This window comes from Geospiza fortis, unplaced genomic scaffold (assembly GCF_000277835.1).
Source record: "Geospiza fortis unplaced genomic scaffold, GeoFor_1.0 scaffold16, whole genome shotgun sequence".
Taxonomy (NCBI): Eukaryota; Metazoa; Chordata; class Aves; order Passeriformes; family Thraupidae; genus Geospiza; species Geospiza fortis.
This window is the reverse complement of record NW_005054302.1, coordinates 201,628-223,291: the sequence shown is the minus strand read 5'-3', so window position 1 is coordinate 223,291 and position 21,664 is coordinate 201,628. Positions and strand designations below refer to the sequence as shown.

Here is a 21,664-nt window from a genome sequence, read left to right as displayed (position 1 = left end):
GCATTGCATTCAGAAAGTGCTCTGGACCACTGACTCAATATTCATCAGGATTTCTGATTGTAGCTCCTTTAATGATTCATCTCAAAAGACCATCATCAGGGATCTCACTTTGCCCTTAGCCAAGTCCAGTAACAAACAATGTACTGAAGGAGTCCCAAACCCAAAAGGTGCTCTGGAACACAGCCCTCTTCCAGCTACACTCCTCACTCCAATTATGGCCATGGGCTGTGTGGTCATTGATATAATTTAGATTAATGGAATGTCAAGACTTCTGAACATTTAATAAACAGCATCTCCACCTAAGGGCCTTTTGACCTTTTGCTTTCTTATGTACCTCTTCATCACCATTAAGTTAAAAGAACAAAAATACCATCAACAGTGACTACACGCTACAACTCACAGCATCAATATGGCAAAACTGGCTCAGGTGCTGGAAGTGTCACATTCAGTAGATCCCTTTGCTGTCTCCAGGTCACTGGAGCTCTCCAGCAGAGGCTTGTCAGCATGCCACAGCCTGGCTAACCATGTGTCCATGTCTGTGCTCACTGTTGCTGTAACAGGTGGAAGATCTCACAGCTGTACATGAAGCTGCAATGTCACAGCTGGAGAATAACCACATAGTGGCCATTACAGTTCTGCAGGATGAGAATGACTGCAAGATTCAAGGTAAGCCAAAGACAACCCAACAGCTACACAGCAGTTCCAGAGCAGGAATTAATGCTGTAGTGGCACTGTGCTTCTTCCTTTAGAGCAGATTACACAGAAAATTTGTATTGGTCTAGTGCTTTCATGAGGGGTGGACCACCAGATTCATGCTAGGGCAGAGGGAGAGATGTCTGCAGTCTAGAGCACCTAACTTTGACCTGAGATTATCTGAGGGGGGTCTCTGGGTCAAAGATAAGGCTTTCTCTATGTGTTGCTGAAAATAGAATCCAAATTCCACATTGCTTCTCCCACATGCTTTTTCAAGAGCCTAATCCTCAGATGCTCAGGAGGATAGAGCTCTTGGGATATCTCTGAATTTAGAGATATATACCCACAGGTTCTTCTAAAAACAAGACTCATTATTTCCACTAGCGAACTTCTGGCCATGCTGAGTAGACTAATGCCTCTCAGTGGTGCAAATCTGCACCTCAGCACTGTTACCTTTATTTTATGTTACAGTTTGGCCACAGGATTGATGCTGCAGACAGAGCTCTTCCCTCCCTACCAGTTCAGTGTCTAAACATTTGCCTTTGTGCATGCTTTGGCTGACTTTTAACAGTAATCTGTACAATCTTCCTATTTTTCCCTACATTTTAAATATCTCTAGTAGGCTTTCCCACGTTTCCCAGACCAAGCCATATTGCTTAGCCCTGCATTGTGTCAATTAGAGACACGGTCCAGAGCATAACATGAACTGAGAACAGTCTATTCTCCTCTCTCATGGGCAGAGAAGGTACCTAGCATAACATCTGAAAATTAACAAATGCAATTTTGAAAATAAATTAGCAAAAAGCTGATTATTGCTTGAGGATATTCGTATCTCTCTGTTTTTTTAGTATTTTCTGATGATAAAATTCAAAGTTGTGGTTCATCAAGGGTCTGGTGGCGGAAGATTGTGCTCCCTGCTCCTGGTATGGGTGTGAAATGCCCTCCTGTGCCTGGAAAAGGCATTGCAGCCACTGGAGCGGTGTGTCACACATTGCTGCTGTGACTGCGGCTGCTGAACAGGGGTTAGAGAGCAGAACCCATGGCCTTGGCAGGCAAAACACAAAAAACACAGTGTCCATATACTAAAAAGACTGCTGCACTGAATGATGATTTGATGCCATTGCTTTAGAGATTAAACTTATTACATTTCTGGTTATTAGTATGCCCAGGGTGAGTTATTCTAGCAGAAAAACCTTTAATCAAGTTTTTTGTCTTCTCTGTCTCACTACTGGAATAAACCTCTTAGCTTATCTACCACAGCTTGGGGAGAAACATTTGTATTTTTGCATCTCAGGTGGTGGCCCTCCTCTCTATCGCCCCAAAGAAATTGCAACCCAAGCTTTTAAATGTATCCAATTTTAAATCCTTTGATCTAGGGATTCTCACTCTGAACTGACAAATGGCCCATTGTCAGACTGACCCTTTTCAGATCAGAGTGCCTGGGAGCTGAGAATTCTGAGTAGTTCTGAAAAATCAGAATCTGGCCAAATAAAAACAGAGGTATCTGCAAACAGAGAAAGATCAGGAAACTCTGATTTTCAGAACAATTTACCTAAGATCACAGAGCATATTGTTACCAGTTTCCTATTCCATGTCATAAAACTGCATCCCAAATTGCACTTGACTCGCAACATGTGTGCTCTCAGACCCTGGTTTGCTGGGCTTCACTCCATAATGTCATGTCTGTGTAACCTCTCCAGAACTGAATACTGCTCACAAGCTGGAAAAGGCACAACTGGAGGAGACTTTTGAGAAGCTGCGTCTGTCACTCCAGGTTAGCAGTTTCTTTGTTTCCCACCTTGTGCTGGTGCTGGGGAGCAGCCCTGGACACGCTGCCCTCTGCCAGCACACCAGGCTCTTACCAGCTCTGGTACCTCCTGTGCTCTGCCTGTCCAAACTGGGAGAGAGCAGCAAACCCTCGGGATTTCTCCTCCCCCTGGGCTGGTTCACAAGAGAGAGAAAACTTAAAAGGACTTAAAGGCATCTGGATAAAGAAAGAAATGTCTTTTTGACCCTGCTGTCTGCTGGCAAATTTGAGCTCTTCCCTGCTTGATGGCACCTGCAGTGGCTGTGAGCATCACCCTGTCTGCATGGTACCCGCCAGCTGGCACCCCCAGGGCTCAGAAACGGTGACATCTCCCTGCCTGGCCCTGTGCCTGGGTCTGTGCTTTAACCTCCTCCCTGCTGCCTGCATGTGGGAAAGCCGGTCCCATGCTGCAGACACACCTCCAGCCCCAGCGGAGGGCAGTGCAGTCCCTGGTGTGGGCTGCCCCAGGGCTGCCCTGCTGTGCAGCCAGGCTGTGGATGGCCAGGTCAGCCCTGCACATCGCAGTTCCCACATCCCACTGTTTAACACCAAGGCCAGAGGCGTCTAATCCTTCTAAAAACTCCATGCTGTTCTCACTCCCTAGATGAAGAAATCACAAGGAATGGAGTGGAGGGCAGAACTGTGCCCCTGTGACACAAGCTAAGGTTGGAAATGTGTGAAGAAGTAAAGATGCCAGAGCAATGAATGCAAGCCCTGTTTGATTTCCCAGGCAGAGATGATTGCAATTTTTAAACGCCCTGACTAGCAGATATTGTTGCACTGCTGCGACAGCTCAAGGCATGTCAGCAGTTTTGCAATAAGGGCTGATGTAATGTTCCAGCCAAGAAATCATAACTGTGAAAGATAAAAATACCATCTTCACAGCAACTGTGGATTTTACAGGTGTTGTATAGGCAGAAATGCCTTTGATGGTAACAGAAATATGATTGCTTAAAATAACATGTTGTTCCCATGTACAGCTCTGAGATGAAATGATGATCATTTAAATTCCACACCACTAACTCATCATTGCTTGTTACCATGTTAGAAGCTTAGAAAGGGGAAGGAAACAGGTATCTCCTCCCTCATTTGGATTGTAAGGACCACACAAATGGACGTGATATAAATGCCAGCTCTTCCAAGGAAGGATATGTTCTCATCCAGCACAAGGTGATTTAGCATCAGCCACAGGTGTTACAGGGAGGATTTTGTGATTCCCTGAGGCTTATCAAATACCCCTTCTATGTTCAAGTGGCCTGACACAAAAAAATATCACCTTACAGGGGTGTCTAAGCCTTATTTAGCTTCCCTGATAAACCACTGCCTGGTTTGGCAGTGCAGACTGACCAGTATGAGCGTGAGTGGGCTGATAACACAGCTGATGTGTTAATTGGTGTGTTTCCCCCCAGGACCAGATAGACACCCTCACCTTCCAGAATCAATCTCTAAAGGCCAAAGCAGACCGGTTTGAAGAGGCTCTGAAGAAAAACACTGAGGAACAGCTGAAGGTAGATGACCACTCTAACTATACAGGCATCAAGATACACATTTCTAAGTATTACACATCACCTAATTCAACGGAGAGCAATTGGATCCTCATTCCAGGGGCAGGGGGCAGGTGCCAGCTGAGATCCCAAATATTGAACTCTGAGAAAGAGTCACAAATCTTAGCCAAAAGGGTGTCAAGGAGACAATATCAGGGGTCAAATGGGCTGCAGAGGTCCAGGTAGTTTTCACACTACTGATTCTCTAAACAGGGTTACATGGAGGAATCTCTGTCTTATGGCTGAAGATGTATGTATGGCTGACATATCCAAACCCCTGATATATTTCCTAGATTGTGCGAGCTCCGTATCTACACTTAGAAAAAGATCTGAAGAGCTTAAAACATGTTCTGGAAATGAAGAACCTCCAGATTCACCAGCAGGAGAAGATGATTATGGAGCTAGAAAAACAGGTGAGTTGTCATTTTTCCTACAGAGGAGACATCACAGAGGTAATAAAGAGAAATTTGGTTACAGCAGATGAACTTAAGAGAGGTGAGTACCCACGTGGGGTTGGAGCAAGACACAGTCAAAGAGGTTCACATCCATCAGTCTGGATTGCTTCTTCATGCAGTACCTGCTCAGCATGTTAGGTTATACAGGAGGTGAGTGATGGAGGAAGAATGGGGGAAAGGGAAATTCCTGGTAGTCCAGGGTACACCAGTCTGCACCACATGCCCCTGCAGGAATCAGGTAGCTTTTTAGGGCTGGAGCGGGGACATGGGGGAAGGTTGAGCCATGGTGTGTCTTGCTGCTGCTCCTGCAGGCATTTAGGGAGCCATGTGTGGATTAGCAATACTCAGCAAGCAGTTCCTAGCAAGGCTTACTCTAGAAGAGGTCTCTCCAGCCCTCCAGTAATGCTTTTCTGCAGGCTATGCTGTTTTCTTCTCCTTTGCTTGTGGGATTCCCTAATGAAGAACTCCCCAGTTCACCATCAATTACATTCTTTGTGGGAAAGGGGATTCATTTTGTACAGCCTAACCTGCAGTGACAGTAAAATACACTGTGGTGACAGGATGAGGCAATACCTCAGCTGGGAGCTGTGGCAGCTGGTTCAGCACAGCATTCAGCAAGATTTGTTTCCATTTACAGGGAAATTTGAGAACTCTGGTGATTATTTTGCTGAACAGATGCTTTAGTAAGTGGATGCAGAGAAAAGTGCCTCTTTGCAACTGAGGCTTATTATCTCTGCTCCTTCCAACGTGCTACTCTTGGAGCTAAGCCACGATTTGGAAACACTGGGGGGAAAAAAAATCCCAAACAACAGCCTATGTAATTCCTGGTCCTTTAGCTGCTTTTGCTCATTAGCTGCATGTGAGTGCACAGTCCTGTTCCTGCCCTTTATCACAGTAAAACACTGGGTCTGCTGTGGCCTAAAGGCACAACTGCTTTCCATTTCAAGATACACCTTTGGAAGTGCCAGAGCACCTACAGGACATCTCCAAATGCTCTGGAGCCTCACAAGGGAGCAAGAGGGCATTTCAAACACAAGGTCAGCCTTGCCTCCTTGGCAAGGGAGGCTGGAAATGCAGGTGGCATAGCTACTACTTGTGAAAACTATTGAAGAAGCAGAGAGGGACCCTGTGGTGGTGACTCCTCTCAGAACATTTCAAAATTGGGCCAGAATCCATGTGCTGCTCTAACAAAATAAACTGGGACAGACCAGAATATCTGAGAATCAGGAGTATCCTTTACAATTACCTGCACAGACCAGAAAACACAACCTAAAACTGATGTCTCCCACCATTAAGTGTGAGTTATTGCTATCCCCAGTGCACAATATTTTGGATCTTTAAAAAAGGTTGGGAAATTCAATAACCAAGCTCACATAGAGATAAGGTTACCCTGTGCTATCTTGTTTTCTTTCAAAAGTGTTGAATTCAGCAAGATTTTCAGCTGGAAAACCAAGGACTAAGGTGATAAAGTATGTCAAGTTTCAAAGCGTGGGGAAGACAGGGTACCTGAGGCTGTGGAACATCTTACTAATACACTGCTACTGATGTCCTCAAACCCTGCCCTTGAACTGTGCTGAATAAAAGCTACCTGTGCTTGGGATAGGATTAATTTCAATTAGTTACAGTTTAAAGTTAAATGTCTGGTTTAAGCCTGCCATTTAAGCTGACATTGTCAGCAGTATGAGAAGAGTCTTCAGAGGCCAGCCCACCTCATGAGAATGCAGCAGCACTCTAAGGTTGCTGATGGGTGACTCTTTCCTCTCCATAACTGAGGAATCATAATCCCAGAGGCTGGATGTCAGACTGTAATGGCTGGAAGATGTAAATCATCCCATCTTGCACTCCTCCTTCATCACTAGGCTGACCACTCATACCACAGCGCTGGGCAACTTTCCGTGCTGGGTGCTCCTCAAGTGTCACCAGCACTTCCTGCAACGTCTGGTAGCGCTGGCTCCTTGGGGCACAAAAGTTGTGGGACACCCCTGAGGAAAACATCTATTTGCACTGAACAAAACTAAAACCCTCCTCCTCCTCCACCTCCTCCTCCTCAGTTATAAGTAAGGGCTGGTTCAGCTCTGCCCCTGCTCAATGCTCTGCTGATGGCCCCAGGTATTCCACCAGTATGATTGGTGGTGTGAGTCAGGTCTCTTAAATCTCATCTGCAGTCAAGAAAACCACCTCCACCTATCCTCAAATTTTAGAAGTTCCTCCACAAATTAATATAGAACAATTTATCTTGGAACCTTCTTTTGCTGCAGGTTGAAAAAAATTTAAAACTGGAAGAAAAAATCACCATGCTGCAACAGCAGAATGAAGAACTCAGAGCCAGGATTGAGCAAAATACTGTCATAACAAGGTTTGTGCTGGTATTTGCAATCTGTCTGAGCTTGAAAGGAGGCCCCAGGTCTTAATTGTCCAAGGCTGACACTTATTTCAGAAGGGGAAAAACTTATTTCCCGCTGAAAATGTATTTCTGTTCTGCTGTGCTTATTAAAAAATATTTCTATATTGGGGTTTGCTTCCTTTAACATAAGGAAGGCCATGTATCTGTCTGTGTATTTCCATGATTTTGACATGCTGCTGAGAACAAGCTTGCCAGTGGTTCTGATCTCAGTATCAGTGCCCTGAGACCTGTTAGTCAGTGGGTAATGAGGATGCAAAATGGAAAAATCCTGTGAAAGACATCCTAGGGATGTCATTGTCACCCAGGCAGGATTAACCTTTGGCAGGTTTTTTCATCAGCACTGCCTTTTTGCAGCCTTGTCACAATGGGACAAGGGTGACAAGGCTCCTTGTTAGGTGACATATGAAGAGCAGGGTAGGATAGTCCCTGTCCCAGAGAGTTTATATCATGCTGTAAGGCTGGAGTCAGGGAGAAGGGGTGCCAGAGGGAGAAACTAGAGCTGGTCTTGTCCCAGCACTGCAGCTGCCTAGATGTCATGGCATCCAGAAATTATGCCACTGGCCAAAAATTTAATTTTTACCCGATTTTTTAAACTGTCAGTGTCTCCTCTCTGATTTTAGCTTTTGTCTTTCTCATGCCTCATTTCTTAATGACTCAGCCTTCTGAAATTGTCTCCAGCATGTAGATATTCTAACATTCAGACTGGGGTGAGAATTATGTTTTCTCTCACCTGATTGTAAATACCTGTAGTATACATCTCACTGTCTGCAGTGGGTGTCTACAGCATTTCTGTGCTGGGGGAAGAGAACTGGGTACTTTTAAGGTCTGGTTCACCAGACCAGTTTGAGATGCCTGCTTTTGGGCTGGATGAATTGTGGCCTGGAAGTGGCAGTGTCTCTCCACGCCTGACAGCAGCCAGGGTATCTGGTTCAGCGCTTGGCATCTCTGCATTGCAGCTCCCTGTCTCTGGCTGGGCAAACAGCATCCTCCCTCCACTCCCTGCTGGCATCCAGCTGCAGCACTTAGCTTGTTGCCTGCAACTGCATAGGTACTGCTCTCAAAAACACCTTTCAGGAGAAATTCTGAATTCGAAGTCAGCCTGGGAACTCCACTTCAAGGAGAATAATTTTCAACAAGTAACTCTTTGGGGACAGCTGTGGGGCAGCTACAGGGACAGCCAGGGCTTTAAAGCTGGAGTTATTAAAGCATGCATTTTCCCAGCTGCAGTAAGCACCCTGACTGCTGATTTCTGTTGTACGGGCACTGCCTGGGAAGCACAGTGTGAATGAGCTCAGGGAGCTGCCCTGGATTAGAGCTATTTCTGCAGTCTGGGTGCTCAAGTGGCCGTGGCAGCCCGGCAGCAGTGAGAGGAGGGAGAGGAAAGAGCAAAGCCAGCCTCTGCAGCACCGTCAGGAGGTGGTCCCAGAGACACTGGGGTGTGAGGGGTGCACCACAGAGATATTTCCAATTAAGGACAAGGGCAGGTACAAAGGGAAGGACAAGAGCCTTTCAGGTAGATCGTGACCCAGTTTTGGATGCGAGAGCTCCACAGAGCCCCTGCTGGGACTTCCCCAAGAACTTGAATAAATGATCTGATCTCCCAGCACTTCAGATCCTCCCTCCAAATCAACCAGCATTTTTTTGGTCCTTTGGACTGGAGTTGTTGAAGAATGATAGTTTCCAACACCCAAGAGATCAAGGTGACTCTGCTAGCTACTGCTCACTTCACAGTTCAGAACTTTCAGGGACTGGGAGTAGAAAGAGACATATTCTTGATTACCTGAGCTACATTTCTGTAGGAATTGAGGCTAAAAAAGCAAAAATTCTTAAAAAAAGTCTTTTAAACAAGATCAGAAATGCCAACCCCACCCTCTCATAGACTTATGGTGAGTGGACCAGCAGTCCATGACAGCTGCTACAGCCTTCAGGCTACATCCAGAAAAGCAGTTGTACAGAATTTTTTGTATGCATCCAAAATCCACACCCAGCTGCTGCTGAACACTGAAAACACCTAGGGGAAGGTTGGGTTCCTCCCTGTTCATTCCTATAAAACCCTAAATTGCCAGTAAATCAGGTTAGGTGCCTGCCCAGAGCTGCCGCAGGTTGATCACATGAGAAGGTGGCTCTTGCCCAAGCATAGTGGGGCTGCAGAAGCCTGGTGCTCCTGCATGCATCCTTTGGGACATAGGTATTGTCAGCACATGCCCAAAACACGTCTCGATCAAGTCCCACAGTCTACTTGCCCTGCCCCATTTGTTTTAAAAGCAGTCACCCGGCTGATGAGTGCAGACTCACCAAGGCTGTGGTGCCCACAGGAGATTTCCACACCCCAGCTCCAAAAAAACCATTAAGTTATGGGCATTTTGGGAAGAACACCTCCCTCGTCATTACTGGTGAAGTTTCTCTAGTGTTGCAGTCAGGAATAGAGGCTATTTTGGGACCAGGAAGGACGGAACTGGAGAACCCATCACCTCATGACCTTTTACAGAGTAGAGGTAAAGCCTTGAAGGCTGAGCTGTGACCTGCATCAGGACATCAGCTGAATTCAGAGCATGGAAAGGCCAGACTGCTTTTCCTTTGCATACCGTAGCAGCGAGTTGAAAAAAATCACAGATGCAACTGCTGCCAACCCTCTTTGTACTTACTCTGACGCTCCACAAGGCCAGGGAGAAAGGCTGGGGCTCATCCCACCACAAGGGCATCTGGAAGCAGAATCAGGCACTGGGGGGAAGCTATCACTTGTGGAGATGACTTTCTCACCCAGCAGTGAAGAGATCTGGGGCCAGCTGTGCCACAGCTTTGGCAGCTCAGCCCTAGGGGCAGGGGTGGCTGCGTGAATGCCACCATCTTTGCCCTGGAGTGCCTTACACGTTGTCCTGCTTCTCTCTCCAGGCAACTGTCAGAGGAGAATGCAAATCTTCAAGAATACGTTGAGAAAGAAGTGGAGGAGAAGAAGAAGCTCAGCAGGACTAACGAGGAGCTGCTCTGGAAGCTGCAGGAGGGAGATGCCGTGAGCCCCGTCAAGCTCCCACCCTCACCATCCACTCCTTTCTATCGCTGCTCATCAGGGAACTCCTCTCCAGCAAAAGTCAGAACCCTGAGGCGATGAACAGGCAGCTGTGTGCTGAAGGTTCCCTGCCTTTTATGCATTTCCAGTCTGCAAATTGTTACCATCCAAGGAAGTACTACCATCAACAGGCGCCCAGGGTTCATGGCTGCAAGCATGCTCAGTAGCTGCATAGCTTTACACTAGGCAGGGTACTCTTACAGTCCCCACACAGAAATTCTTGGTTCTGACATGTTGATTAGGGTAGCAAAAAAGATAGCCAAGAACTAGAACAGCAGAAAGTTAGGATAGCAAAAGGTTTAGTTTGATGTGTGAACGTTTTAACTATGGTTAGAGCCAAAAGTTGGGAAATGCTCTATTAATGGTTCATCAGAATGAACTTTTGCTGCAGTATTTCAGGTTAGTTGCAAATGGTGTGAATATTTCTGTATATGTGTCTGTGTTTATATACATGTATGTATTGTACCTTTATACCTATATATAGACGCACACACATATATATGTAGTTGCAGATGTTCTGAATTACATTTTTTATATTATTGGATACTACTAAGTGCTGATATATTTTCATTACAGTCAGCAGTTTTCTAACTCGTGCCTAAGACTTGTATCTAAACAAAATGCATTTCTGTTTAGCCTCCCAGGAATATTTATACCCAACCTAGAAGAAAGTTACACAGAAGCAGAAGCGCCTTCCAAATGACCACCAAGTGGTACTCTATGTAACATGAACACCAGCGAATTTGAAATTCTAAGACAGTACTGCCTTCAAAACCATCACCTTTGCATTGAACACCAGAAAAGAAAAGATATGCATACCATCCACTGCTTTTTAACTCTTAGCATTGATATTGTAAGTGGAGATAGGCTAGAGATGAGAAAACTGAGAGTTTTAGCAAATTTGGTAGAGGTTACTGGTTAACATGGTTCAATTTTAGTGTCTTTATTTCAATCCTAGTCAGATCTTATCTTGTTTAACCTTGTCGTGGTTAGGATGCAATCAAAATCTCTGGCTGTAGATTTCTGTCCATTTTGTTTTATTTCAAGCCCCAGAAGCAAGAAGGAGAAAATAAGTTGCTTATCTTTGCTGGAGGAGAGGTTTCCAATAGTAAGATGAGATACTGGACATCTGCTAGGGCTCTAGCTTCCTTCCACCTCAATTGCTAAATAGAGCATAGCCAACTTCATAGGTGCAGATGAAGTCAGAATTTCGTTGCTTCCACATATCTGCATTATTTCACATTGCTACAGCTTACCCAGAGTTACAGAGCACTTTGAAGATTCATGGACATGAGTGGCTAAACTACCTTTAACTTTCCCATCTAGAAGCAAAAATGTTCACTCAGGCTTGGGGGGACCTCCCACCTGAGGGGATGGTGAGGCTGAGAAGTAGTTGGGACCAGACTGTCTGCAGGGCCCTCATGGGAATGGCTAACAAGATAAAAATATCCCTGAGCATAATTTTAAAAACAGAGATCAGTGGGATGCTTTTCTACCCAGCTTAGGGCAAAGAGCCTGCATGCAGCCTGCTCTGTGCACTGGGGCCAAAGTTAGCAGCGCAACAGTACCTGGAGGAAATCCCTGAGGTGCAGGATGGCTGCAGGGAGGGTGGCTTTCTCACCTGGGTGTGGAGTGGCACCAGCAGGCCCTGCACCCACAGAGGTGGCACTGCACAGCCCTGCCATCCTGCTAGAGTGGGAGCTGTGCTTCAGCTTTCCTGGGAAATACTCAGGACTCACAGACTGCAGCTTAGATACAGCTTCAACCACCATCAAAGCACCTGTGGCCTGTTCCACAGTGTTAAAAAGAAAGATGATTTTTTTTTCTCCTTTTTAGAGAAATTTATTTTTGTAGCAGCTTTTGCATGGTACTGTGATACTGAGTAAATTGAGCATCTTCTTAGAATAGATCACGCCACACCAGCTACTAGGGTTGAAATGCATTGCTAGATTTTAGTGTGTCCAGCAAGTACAACCTGAAAGATAGATACCTAGCACGCACATGCACACAAAGCCCCTTCTTGCCAAGTATGACTTTAATAATTTTGATATTTGCTTACTGCACAGCTATTTGCAACACCTACAGCATTGTCATCTTTCATTCCACCAACAGAAATCTGAGACAGTGAGATCACAGACTAAGAGGGTGATTTGGGTTAGAAGGGAGCTTTAACACTATCCAGTCCAGCCCCCACTGCCATGGGCAGGGACACTTTCCACTAGACCAGGTTGCTCAGAGCTTCATCCAGCCTGGCCTAGAACACTTCTAGGAATGGGGTATCCACAACTTCTCTGGGCAACCTATTCCTACCACTCTCATTGTAAAAATTCTTTTCCTTATATCCAATCTAAACCTATCCTCTTCCAGTTTAAAACTGTTGTCCCTTCTCCTATCACTACAGACCCTGGTAAAAAGTCTCTCTCCATTTTTCTTATAGGTCCCCTTGAGGTTCTGGAAGGCTGCTAAAAGATCTCCCCTAAGTCTTCTCTTCTCCAGGCTGAGCAACTCCGAGTGTCTCAGCCTGTCTCCATAGAAGAGGTGCTCCAGCCCTCTAAGATCTTTGTGGCACTCCTCTTAGACCCACTCCAAGATGTCCATGTCCTCCTTATCCCCAGAGCTGGATGCAGCACTCCAGACTGGGTGTCACAAGGGCAGAGTAGAAGGGCAGAATCCCCTCCTTGCCCTGCTGGCCATGCTGCTTTGGATGCAGCCCAGGATACCAGTGACTTTCTGGGCTTTGAGCACCCATTGTTGGTTCATGTCCAGCTTCTCATTCAGCAATATTCCCAAGTCCTTCTCAGCAGGGCTGTTTTCAATCTCTTTATCCCCCAGCCTGTATTCATACCAAGGGTTGCCCCCCTGACCTAGGTGCAGGACCTTGCACTTGGCCTCGCTGAACCTCGTGATGTTCACATGGCCCCACCTCCCAAGCCTGTCCAGATACCCTTGGATGGCATTACCTCCTTCCAGTGTACCAACTGAACCACTCACCTTGGTGTCAAGCCACAGACTTGCTGTGGATGCACCTGATCCCACTGTCTGAGTCATTTAAACTATTACACAGTAATAGCTTAAATATCGGTCCCAGTACAGACCTCAGAGGGGCACCACTTCTTACTGATGACCATTTGGACATTGAGCTGCTCCAGATGCAACCATCCAACCAATTCCATAGCCAGCTTCCATCCATCAAAGCTGTACCTCCCCAGTTTAGGATGCTGTGTGGGACTATGTCAAAGGCCCTGCAGAGTCCAGGTAAATGACATCAGTTGCTCATCCCTCACTCACTGACACAGTCACACCATTACAGAGGGCCATCCGATTAGTCAGAGTGGCTTGTTGGTAGTTTCTAGGATTCTCCTTTTTACCCTTTGTAAAAATGGTTGAGATGAAACAACTGGAGTTGTTATCTTGATGCTACTCGAAACTTTAAATGCACTAAAGCATATTACGGGCCCAGGACAGGCTGGCTGAACCTGTTGTAATTTATTAATCTTTCCCCTTTATACCTGGTGCTTTCCTTATCACCTTGTTGGTTTAAAATTATATTCAAGAGATGCTTCCAGCAGTGAATTGGGAGTGGGGCTTTTATGGTGGGAAAACTGGGACTGAACCCAGCACCATCATCATTTGTTATCATTGCCAATCCCTTTCCCATCTAATTTTTGCCTCCCAATCCTGCCCCTCACTGGATTCTTCCTTGGCACATCCTCTGGGGCGTGCCCAATCATGAGCAAAACTGCAGGAACTTCTGCCTAACCAGAGGGACCCAGCAAACTGTCCCTGTGGTGGGTGTGAAGAGTGGCTCCTTCTGGTGCAAGCCCAGAAAAAGACTTCCTTCCCCAAAAGAGGTTATTCCTTTTTTATACTTTTCCTCTGTCCTGTCTTTCTTTGCCTCTGCATGCTGAAGTAGGTGCAAAAGAAAAGCTCAGGTCACTTGGACAGTGGGAGGAAGGGAGCAGCCATTCCCAGGGAATGAAGATCCCCAGCTGCAGGGCCAAGCTGGGGAGGGGAAGTGTTTGCTTTTGCAGGGCTGGAAACTTCCCAAATGCTCTGGCCACTGTGGGGACTTTGCCATTTGGAAATAGGATGGCCTTTGGCAGCAGAGGGAATGTAGCCAACGCTAAGCAGAGTTTCATCATCTCTGTCTTTAAGGAAGCTGTTTAATTTCGTTAATCTTTACTCAATGCAGAAGGGTGTAGCAGCAATAAAACCAGCCCACAATTGCTCCCAGGGGGTTCCAGAGATGGGCACTGGGAGCACGTATCAGCCATGGGATGGCAGGAGAGCCAGCAGCGAGTGGGGCATGGAAAACTCCTTTTTATTGTGGGAAGGTACCACTGGTCCCTACTGGGACTGCACCTCCAGTGACTGCTGGCACAGATGGGTTGACTTGATGCATAGCAGCAAAGGCTTGTGGTGGTGGCAGGTGGGGGAGGAAAGGAAAAACTATCAAGTGCAAAATCAGGTATTTTGTCTCTGCACTGATGGTGGTTGTGTCCCATGGACACTCTGAGGAGCCTCTGTACAGTTTCCCATGCAGCAGGAGTTCTGTGGTCCCGTTTATTATGTGGCTAATGATTACAGGAAGAGTTTGTATTATTTCAATTATGATGTACAGATAAGTGTAATATATTCCTGATAATAAATCCGTGCGCCAGTGCACCTGTGGGCTGACGGATACAAACCAGCATGTCCTGCCGTGTTTTCTGTGCACACAGGAACTGGGATGAATGGGAAACAAAGCAAAAGCCCATTAGAGGGTTACCCCATTAAGGTAAAGACAGAAGCTAGTCATTAGCTTCCTGGCAGCAGGGCTGGTCAGCTGCCATACCTGACAGTGCCTCACATGCTAGGAGTTTCCATGGACTCATTTTCTAGGATGCTTCCAGTATGACTGGGGCTGCCAGAACAGTGATTGTGGTCTGCAATGTTTCCATTAAAGTGTCATGCTGCAGAATATGATAACAGGAACGTTTCTGCCAGTGGTTCAGGCTCATCAGCAAACACCTGAACTCCCCAATGTTCCAGTTCACTCAGTTTCAACACCCCACACCTTGCCCCCTTCACTCTGCCCTCCTGCTGAGAGCCACAGAGCTGCTCAGACTTTGCCACAAGGATTAAAAAGGGACCAGGTCACACCCCACCTCAGGAATCTGCCTGACAACATCCTCCTGAAAGATTTTTCACCAGGCCCTTGGCTTGCTCAGCGCAGATGAAACTTTGACAAGCTTCACATTTTCACTGAACAGAAGCTGGTAGCCAGGTAAGAAAAACATCCTTATCTTTTTAGTACAATACAAAACTTTGATCCTGTCTGAGTTTTCATCTTGTTGCCCTCCCACCACATTTTCAGTGCCTTTTGGGAGGATGTGGAGTGTGTTGAGCTTGCCTGTATTTAAACAAAATAGACTTTGACTTAGTGGCTTTTAATTTCTATATTAAGCTCTCCCTGCTTGAGTAAGACCTGTATATGCACAAGGAGCAAAGCCTTGGCAGATGGTCAAGACCCAGTGATTGGAGCAGACCCCCAACTTCATTTTGTGGGGGAAGCTGCACTACTCATAACACACCCTGAAGTGCACCTAGGAGGCAATGAATACATTGCCTTCAGTTCCTCAAATTGCAATCCTGTCAAGAAAAGCCTCCCAATGTACTAGAATTAAAAGATGAAAACACTTCAATGGGCAGAAAGGCTATAAAGTCTCTTGGAAACATGAGAAATGGTCCACAATCCAGCCATGAAATCCAGGAGATGGTCTGATTCTCTTTTCTGCTGCATCAGATGCCTGGTGAGATCCTGGGCAAGTCATGCAGGGATCTGTTCAGTTTCCAACTCAATGACAGGTGCAAGAGCCTGTTGCTTCATCAGCAAGAGCCATGCTGACAAACCAAGTAAGACTGTCCAGTGTTCAGAGGCAGTAGTATGAAGGACACCTAGGAAAGCATCCGCTCACATCAGGAAAGGGGATTTCTGCAGTATCTATCTGGGATGCTCCAACCCAGAAGTATTTGAGAGCAGGTTGGATAGGGCTTTTAGCAACCTGATCTACTTAAAAGATGTCCCTGCTGATGTCAGGTAAGCTGGACCAGATGATCTTCAAAGGTCCCTTTCCAACCCAACTGTTCCACAATTCTATTATTTGTTTTTCAGTAAAAGCCAAAGCATTAATTTAGATCAGTAGCATTACTTGGACATGGCTCACCTTAATAAGCCTTTTTAGGGTAGTGGATTAATTTGGCTAGGGAAAGCTATTAGAGAGAATTAAAACAAAAAAAATCATCTTACAGCCAAAATCAAGGCATTGCCAATCAAATACAGACCCTGGTCTCAATTCCAAATTTCCTACCTTTCACTACAGGCAGGCTCTGGAGACAATCTCCAGCCCCAAAGGGAAAGCTCCCCTCAGCAAGTCACACCCTAGAGCTTAATGGTGTTTTCTGGGCTGCACACTCTGATAGCACTGAAAAGGCCCTGCACACCCCCACAGCCTCCCCTGGGCAGGTGGCTGACACCAGGCACTGCTCACATCAGAACTTTGTGCCTCTGAGGATTCTCCTGTGCTTCCCCTCCCAGGGCAGGAATGTGCTCCAGCCACCAATGCCAAACCAAAGTTGCTAATGCCAGGCAGCCAGCACAGAAGACTGATGTGGGGGGAGGAACATAGGGCTGCACTCGCCGTCAGAGCTAGCTCAGTTCTGCTGGCCACTCCCACCACTACAGCCACACCACTGGTGATTTCTGAGGCAAAGAGGCAGGACTGCTCTTCGGAGACACACGTTGTTTTCAAGCCTTTGCAGTACTTGCACCATGTGGTTTCCTGACTAAAGCTGGCAATTCCTCTGTGGAGCGTACAGTTGGGAGAAACACCTGCTGGTGTGAGCTGTGTGCAGCTGAGTGATTGCTCACCTGACAATCAGCAACCATGAACCTTCCCAACATTTCACAGCAGTGACATGCTTTAGTAGCTAAAAAACCCAGTTAAATAAAAACAAAAAAGGTAAGACCTGATAGTTTAAAGAATGCAAATCTTGCAGGTGCTTTGTTAACCTGGGGAAATCTAGTGATTGGTGAGAACCTTTTTTTTTTTGTGTGTGCATATACAGAGGGTACAGCTCACATAGGGTGAAGGATGGATCCTGGTCTATGCCTGATAGTAGCACTGCAAAACCTTCTCCATGTAAAATTGAGTAGAATATCTGTTGGGAGGTAATTCTTGGGGCTACTGAAAGAAAGACATTTGTGAGGCTTGGTTTCATAGCAGTAGTTGCACACAGAAGCAGTTCTCTTTCTACACACTGGGGAAAAAAACAAAACCGGAGAGGGAGAGAGGGAAGAGCCCAGACGAGCTGCCAGTGCTGCTGGGAATATGCCAGAGTTGTGTCTTTTCATCTTGTGGTCCCTTTTAACTGTCCTGCTAAACAAACTGCAAGCTGCAGTAACCAAGTGGGGGAGGCCTGCATTCCGCTTCCTTATTTCTGCATAACTGATTACAGGTGTAATCTGGTTCAGGATCCCCACCACAAAGTTTCTTTCACTGCAGCCGTTCTTTCAGTCGCCCGTAAGCCAAACACAGTCATTTACAGCTGTCTGAGCCAGCGTCTGTGTTTCTCTCCGCTTCTGCTGAGGCTGCATAGCTGGCTTCCACACTGTGCCATATTCCATAGGTAAAGTAGATGATAAAGCCTGTGGAAGCCAAGGGAAAGGGCACTGTTAGCTCTGAAAAGAAACAGAAACCTCTACTCACAGCCACTGACACAAGTCACACCAGTTTAAGTCCAGCCATCCTCATGGTTAGCTTCTAGCAGACAGCCACTATCTTCTTTAGGGAAAAGAGCCATCAATACAGGCACCAGTCTTTAAAAGTCACCTATCCCAGCCCCAAATGGGATCCTGATTTGAGCATCTCAGAAAATTCAGCCTTATCTACATGGCTGCTGGGAGCTTCTTGGATTGCAGCTCAGCTTGTTCAGCTCCAGAAGCACAAGCTCCACCACCTGGACAGAAGTGCAAGGCTTTCCAACAAGGAATGCTCTGTGGTTTCTTGTTGGCAACAAGACCCATGAGATGGTTCATGGGTTGTTGTTTTGTCCACACAAAGGCTTCAAGACCCTTGAATTTGAAACAAAGCTTGTTACATGCTGACTAAAGGGCTTCAGTAAGTCACCAGGGTTGCCCAAGGATGAACCAGAGTGCAGAATCCCTCCCTGGAATGCTATAATAAATTTATGGTGAACAGAATCTAGTAACTTTGAACATAGCATTTTTCACTTAAACTCACCTAGGAGCATCCAGATTGCAAACCGAATCCACGTGCCTGCATCTAGCTGCATCATGAGGTAAACATTCACAAAAATACTCCCAACAGGAAGAAAGGGCAAAAAAGGTACCTGAGAAAGAACAAGGGATATGTTACATCTACAAGCATGGTTAATGAGAAGGAATGAATGTCACATCCCTTGTAAATGGGAAGTGATGGCTGTTACCAACTCTTCAGCTGCCAGATGTGAGAAAAGGCAAGGTTAAACCCAAAAGGACATCAGTCCAACACAGGAGGGGCATGTGAACGATGCTGTTCACCTGTTTTAAAAGCTTGTTTTGTGGTCTAAAAGGAGGTAAGAGGCAAATTTTAGTGGCAATACTAAATACTTGTGGGGCAAAGGAAAGAAGAGTTAAAACCAAGGACTCTATCATGACAAGCACCTATTGAAGACCAAGAGATGAAGATAAGGGGAATGTCAGAGAAGGGACCTGAGGAACTTCATCCATCAGGTACCAAGGCAATGAAGCAATAGAGAGCAAATTATCCCAAAGCAAGGAAAACCAGCAAATACTGCAAAAGATGACTACAGTGGTACCAAGAATGCCTCAGTGGTCTGAGAATCAAAGAAGAATGAGGCAGCAAAGCCAAAATGCAAAAAAAAAAAGAATACAGAAAATAGCACTGCAAATATAAAATCAAACAAGGCAAATTATAAAACTAGAAAAGTTTCTGAATATGGTGGAAATAAGCGGAAAGTGAACTTCACTCCTAAGGAAAAAGGAGACCTACAAAAACAAACAGGCAGAAATTTGAAGAAAGGTGGGCCTTTCTCAATTTAAGCTTTGCCAAAAAAAATTTATGTAAAGTAGCTGCTCACATCATTAGAGAGAGGGGATAGGCACACAAATTAGACAAGACAAGAAGAATATTTTTCTAAGGTTTTGTCAAGTCAGTAGAGACAAATAAAATTTCCCTAGGTGGGTGAGTTATGTACCCAGAGATTGCAGAAGTGATCTCTGAACTATTAAATAAGCAACTCTGAGAGCTCTTAGTAGACTGGTAAAGTCTCTTAAGACTGGGGAAGAGAGAAAAATTACCTGTTAAAAATACAGAAAAATAACTGGGAAACAAACAGGTCAGCCTTGGATTTCCAGAGTCATTTTGGAGAAAAATCATCATCAGGTTGTAAATGCCCAAAGAACAGCAAGGAGATAAGAAACAAGATTGTCAAGCATTGCAACAGGCTACCCAGGGAAGTGGTGCAATCATCACACCTGGAGGTGCTAAAAGACATGTAGGTGTGGCACTGAGGGACATGGTTTAGAGGTGGATTTGGCAGTCCTGGGCTAATGGTTGGACTTGAAGATCTTAAACGTCTTTTCCAACCAAAATAATTCTATGATTTTATGATTACAGATTTAGCTGTGACAGGTATAATTTTCTTTTTTTCTTGGACAGGGTAGTGGCTGAGGGGAAAAAAAGGAGGTGAAATATCCTGAGTGATAGGTGAACAGACCTCCTCAGAAGCATGTTTAGAAAATACGATCTAGTGAGAGTGCATAACTTTTTTGCTCCTGGACATTTCTTTTTCCACCTTTGGGACCATCACCCCAAAATGAGCTGCAAAGACAACCTTGGAAAACTCTGGCTGTATTTAAGTTGCTAAAATCTGTGAATTTACTGAAAAATTTTAATTGAAGAGCAATCCAAATGAAAGCAGTTTAGAAGATGGAATTATAACGCAAAATTAATTTAATAAATTGCAGAGCTACCTGAAATCAGTATGATAAAGCATGACTTGTAGAATTATACTGGGAGAAAAAACCCATCCCAGTGTTTAATGTAGAAAGGATGGTGTGCTTAGAGAGGGCAGGAAAACAAGAGTTCCTCATACTTAAGGCCATTTAAGAGAGAATGGTCATCTCTTAACCTCCATGAGGACTAAGGAGGACATGAAAGTGCACTTAGAGCCTTAGATCTTTGCAAACAAGTTTCCTTCTTGTGTTCTTTCTCCTTTTGTATCCATGATCTGATGTGGCCCTTCACAACCATCCCCTTTTCTCCAGTGTCTGTCTGTTCCCTATCCTATAACCATCTGCTTTCAAATGCAGGGTCCTGCCCTTCCCTTCCAGCCACACCTCTGCAGCAGCTTCTGCCTTTCCAGCTTCTCCTGGACAGCAAAGCTGACATCATGCCTATATTCTGTGCACATCCATTTGGCCAGTGTTCCCCTTCTGATACAGGCCAACACATGCTCTTCCTCCTCCAACAACCCCCCAGACACCTCTTTTCTAGCTACATGTCCCAGGACATTCACCTTAAAGGAGAGTTTGGTTTTGCTTTCAGGCTGTTTCCGTATAATGAAGATGATAGTGACAACAAGGATGGCAGCAATAATCTGTACAGTGTTTATCAGAATGTTTGGCTCAAGGGAAGTCAGGATACAGATACCCACAATAAGGAAACCTGTGAACAGACACCAAAGGTTACTGATTTTTTTTTTAGATACAGGGAAAACCCAAGAACAAATCATAAGCAGGCAAAGCAGAATCTGAAAGCTCAAACCTCACAAACAAAACAGCAACTCACAAAAACCCTAACCATAACAGATATGCCCTTCCCACTATACACACCCATACACTCCATCTGTGGATTTCTTTTTAAGTCAGAAATTTAATCTTCAGTTATTCTGCCCATTACAAAAGCTCATCAAAATCACATCAAGTAGGTGAGTTTTCCCACCATGGTGAGTACAAAGCCCTACTAGCTGACTCAATGCCCCAGAGATACACTGCCCAGCACTCACCTAAGATGAAGGTTGAGACGTTCACCACCAAACCTGAGAATTTGGAAGGATCTGACTCTGTGGAACACAGTATGGCTTTGAGGGAAAACTTCTCCTCTTCCTCTGGCAGAAACCCAGCCTGTGACTCACTGGTGCTCACAGACTCATTGTTATCTGTCTCCTCTGTTGACCTTGCCATCTGGTATGCCAAATTAGGCTGCTCTGGCTGGTACCTAGGAAAAGGAAATGACAAAAAGAGCCTGTTAGTTTGGCGTTTAAATGAGTGGTACCCCCACAGAGATAGTCATGGCTACAAGCCAGACCTTTACAGCACCAGAATAGGCCCACGTCACATCTATACCCTTCTGTTCCAAGGAGAAATTTGAGGAATGATGTCATCATGATGTAAGCAAGTACGGCCAGCTGTTATCCCCTACAGCGTGGTTGTTAACGCAAGTGTTCTAAAGCAGACGAGGCTCCCTTTCATGAGCCCTGTCATCCGTGTCACCAAGACATGACTGGGTGACAGGAGAAGGAAACAGCAGAGGGACAGACCAATGGTCATAACCAGGGCCATTGTGTCATTTGTGGCAGTTCAGCTCTTGCATCTTGGCACAGAGGTGGCTGAGCTAACAGCTCTGCAGC

At 45.6% G+C, this 21,664-nt stretch overlaps 2 protein-coding genes across 2 annotated transcripts in view; one reads left to right on the top strand and one right to left on the bottom strand.

Annotated features, from left to right (window-relative positions):
* Positions 1–14,657, top strand: part of MTUS2 (microtubule associated scaffold protein 2) — a 256,506-nt gene extending 241,849 nt beyond the window's left edge. The window contains exons 13-18 of the mRNA XM_031065999.1: positions 561–666; positions 2,394–2,467; positions 3,910–4,008; positions 4,338–4,457; positions 6,758–6,855; positions 9,796–14,657. Coding sequence (XP_030921859.1) covers positions 561–666; positions 2,394–2,467; positions 3,910–4,008; positions 4,338–4,457; positions 6,758–6,855; positions 9,796–10,012 — 714 coding nt within the window. The 3' untranslated portion in view covers positions 10,013–14,657. The remainder of the gene's footprint in view (positions 1–560; positions 667–2,393; positions 2,468–3,909; positions 4,009–4,337; positions 4,458–6,757; positions 6,856–9,795) is intronic.
* SLC7A1 (solute carrier family 7 member 1) overlaps positions 14,520–21,664 on the bottom strand; it is a 22,535-nt gene continuing 15,390 nt past the window's right edge. Inside the window, exons 8-11 of the mRNA XM_005417668.3 lie at positions 21,041–21,252; positions 20,552–20,700; positions 18,253–18,361; positions 14,520–17,657 (exon numbers count right to left, since the gene is read on the bottom strand). Coding sequence (XP_005417725.1) covers positions 17,548–17,657; positions 18,253–18,361; positions 20,552–20,700; positions 21,041–21,252 — 580 coding nt within the window. The 3' untranslated portion in view covers positions 14,520–17,547. The remainder of the gene's footprint in view (positions 17,658–18,252; positions 18,362–20,551; positions 20,701–21,040; positions 21,253–21,664) is intronic.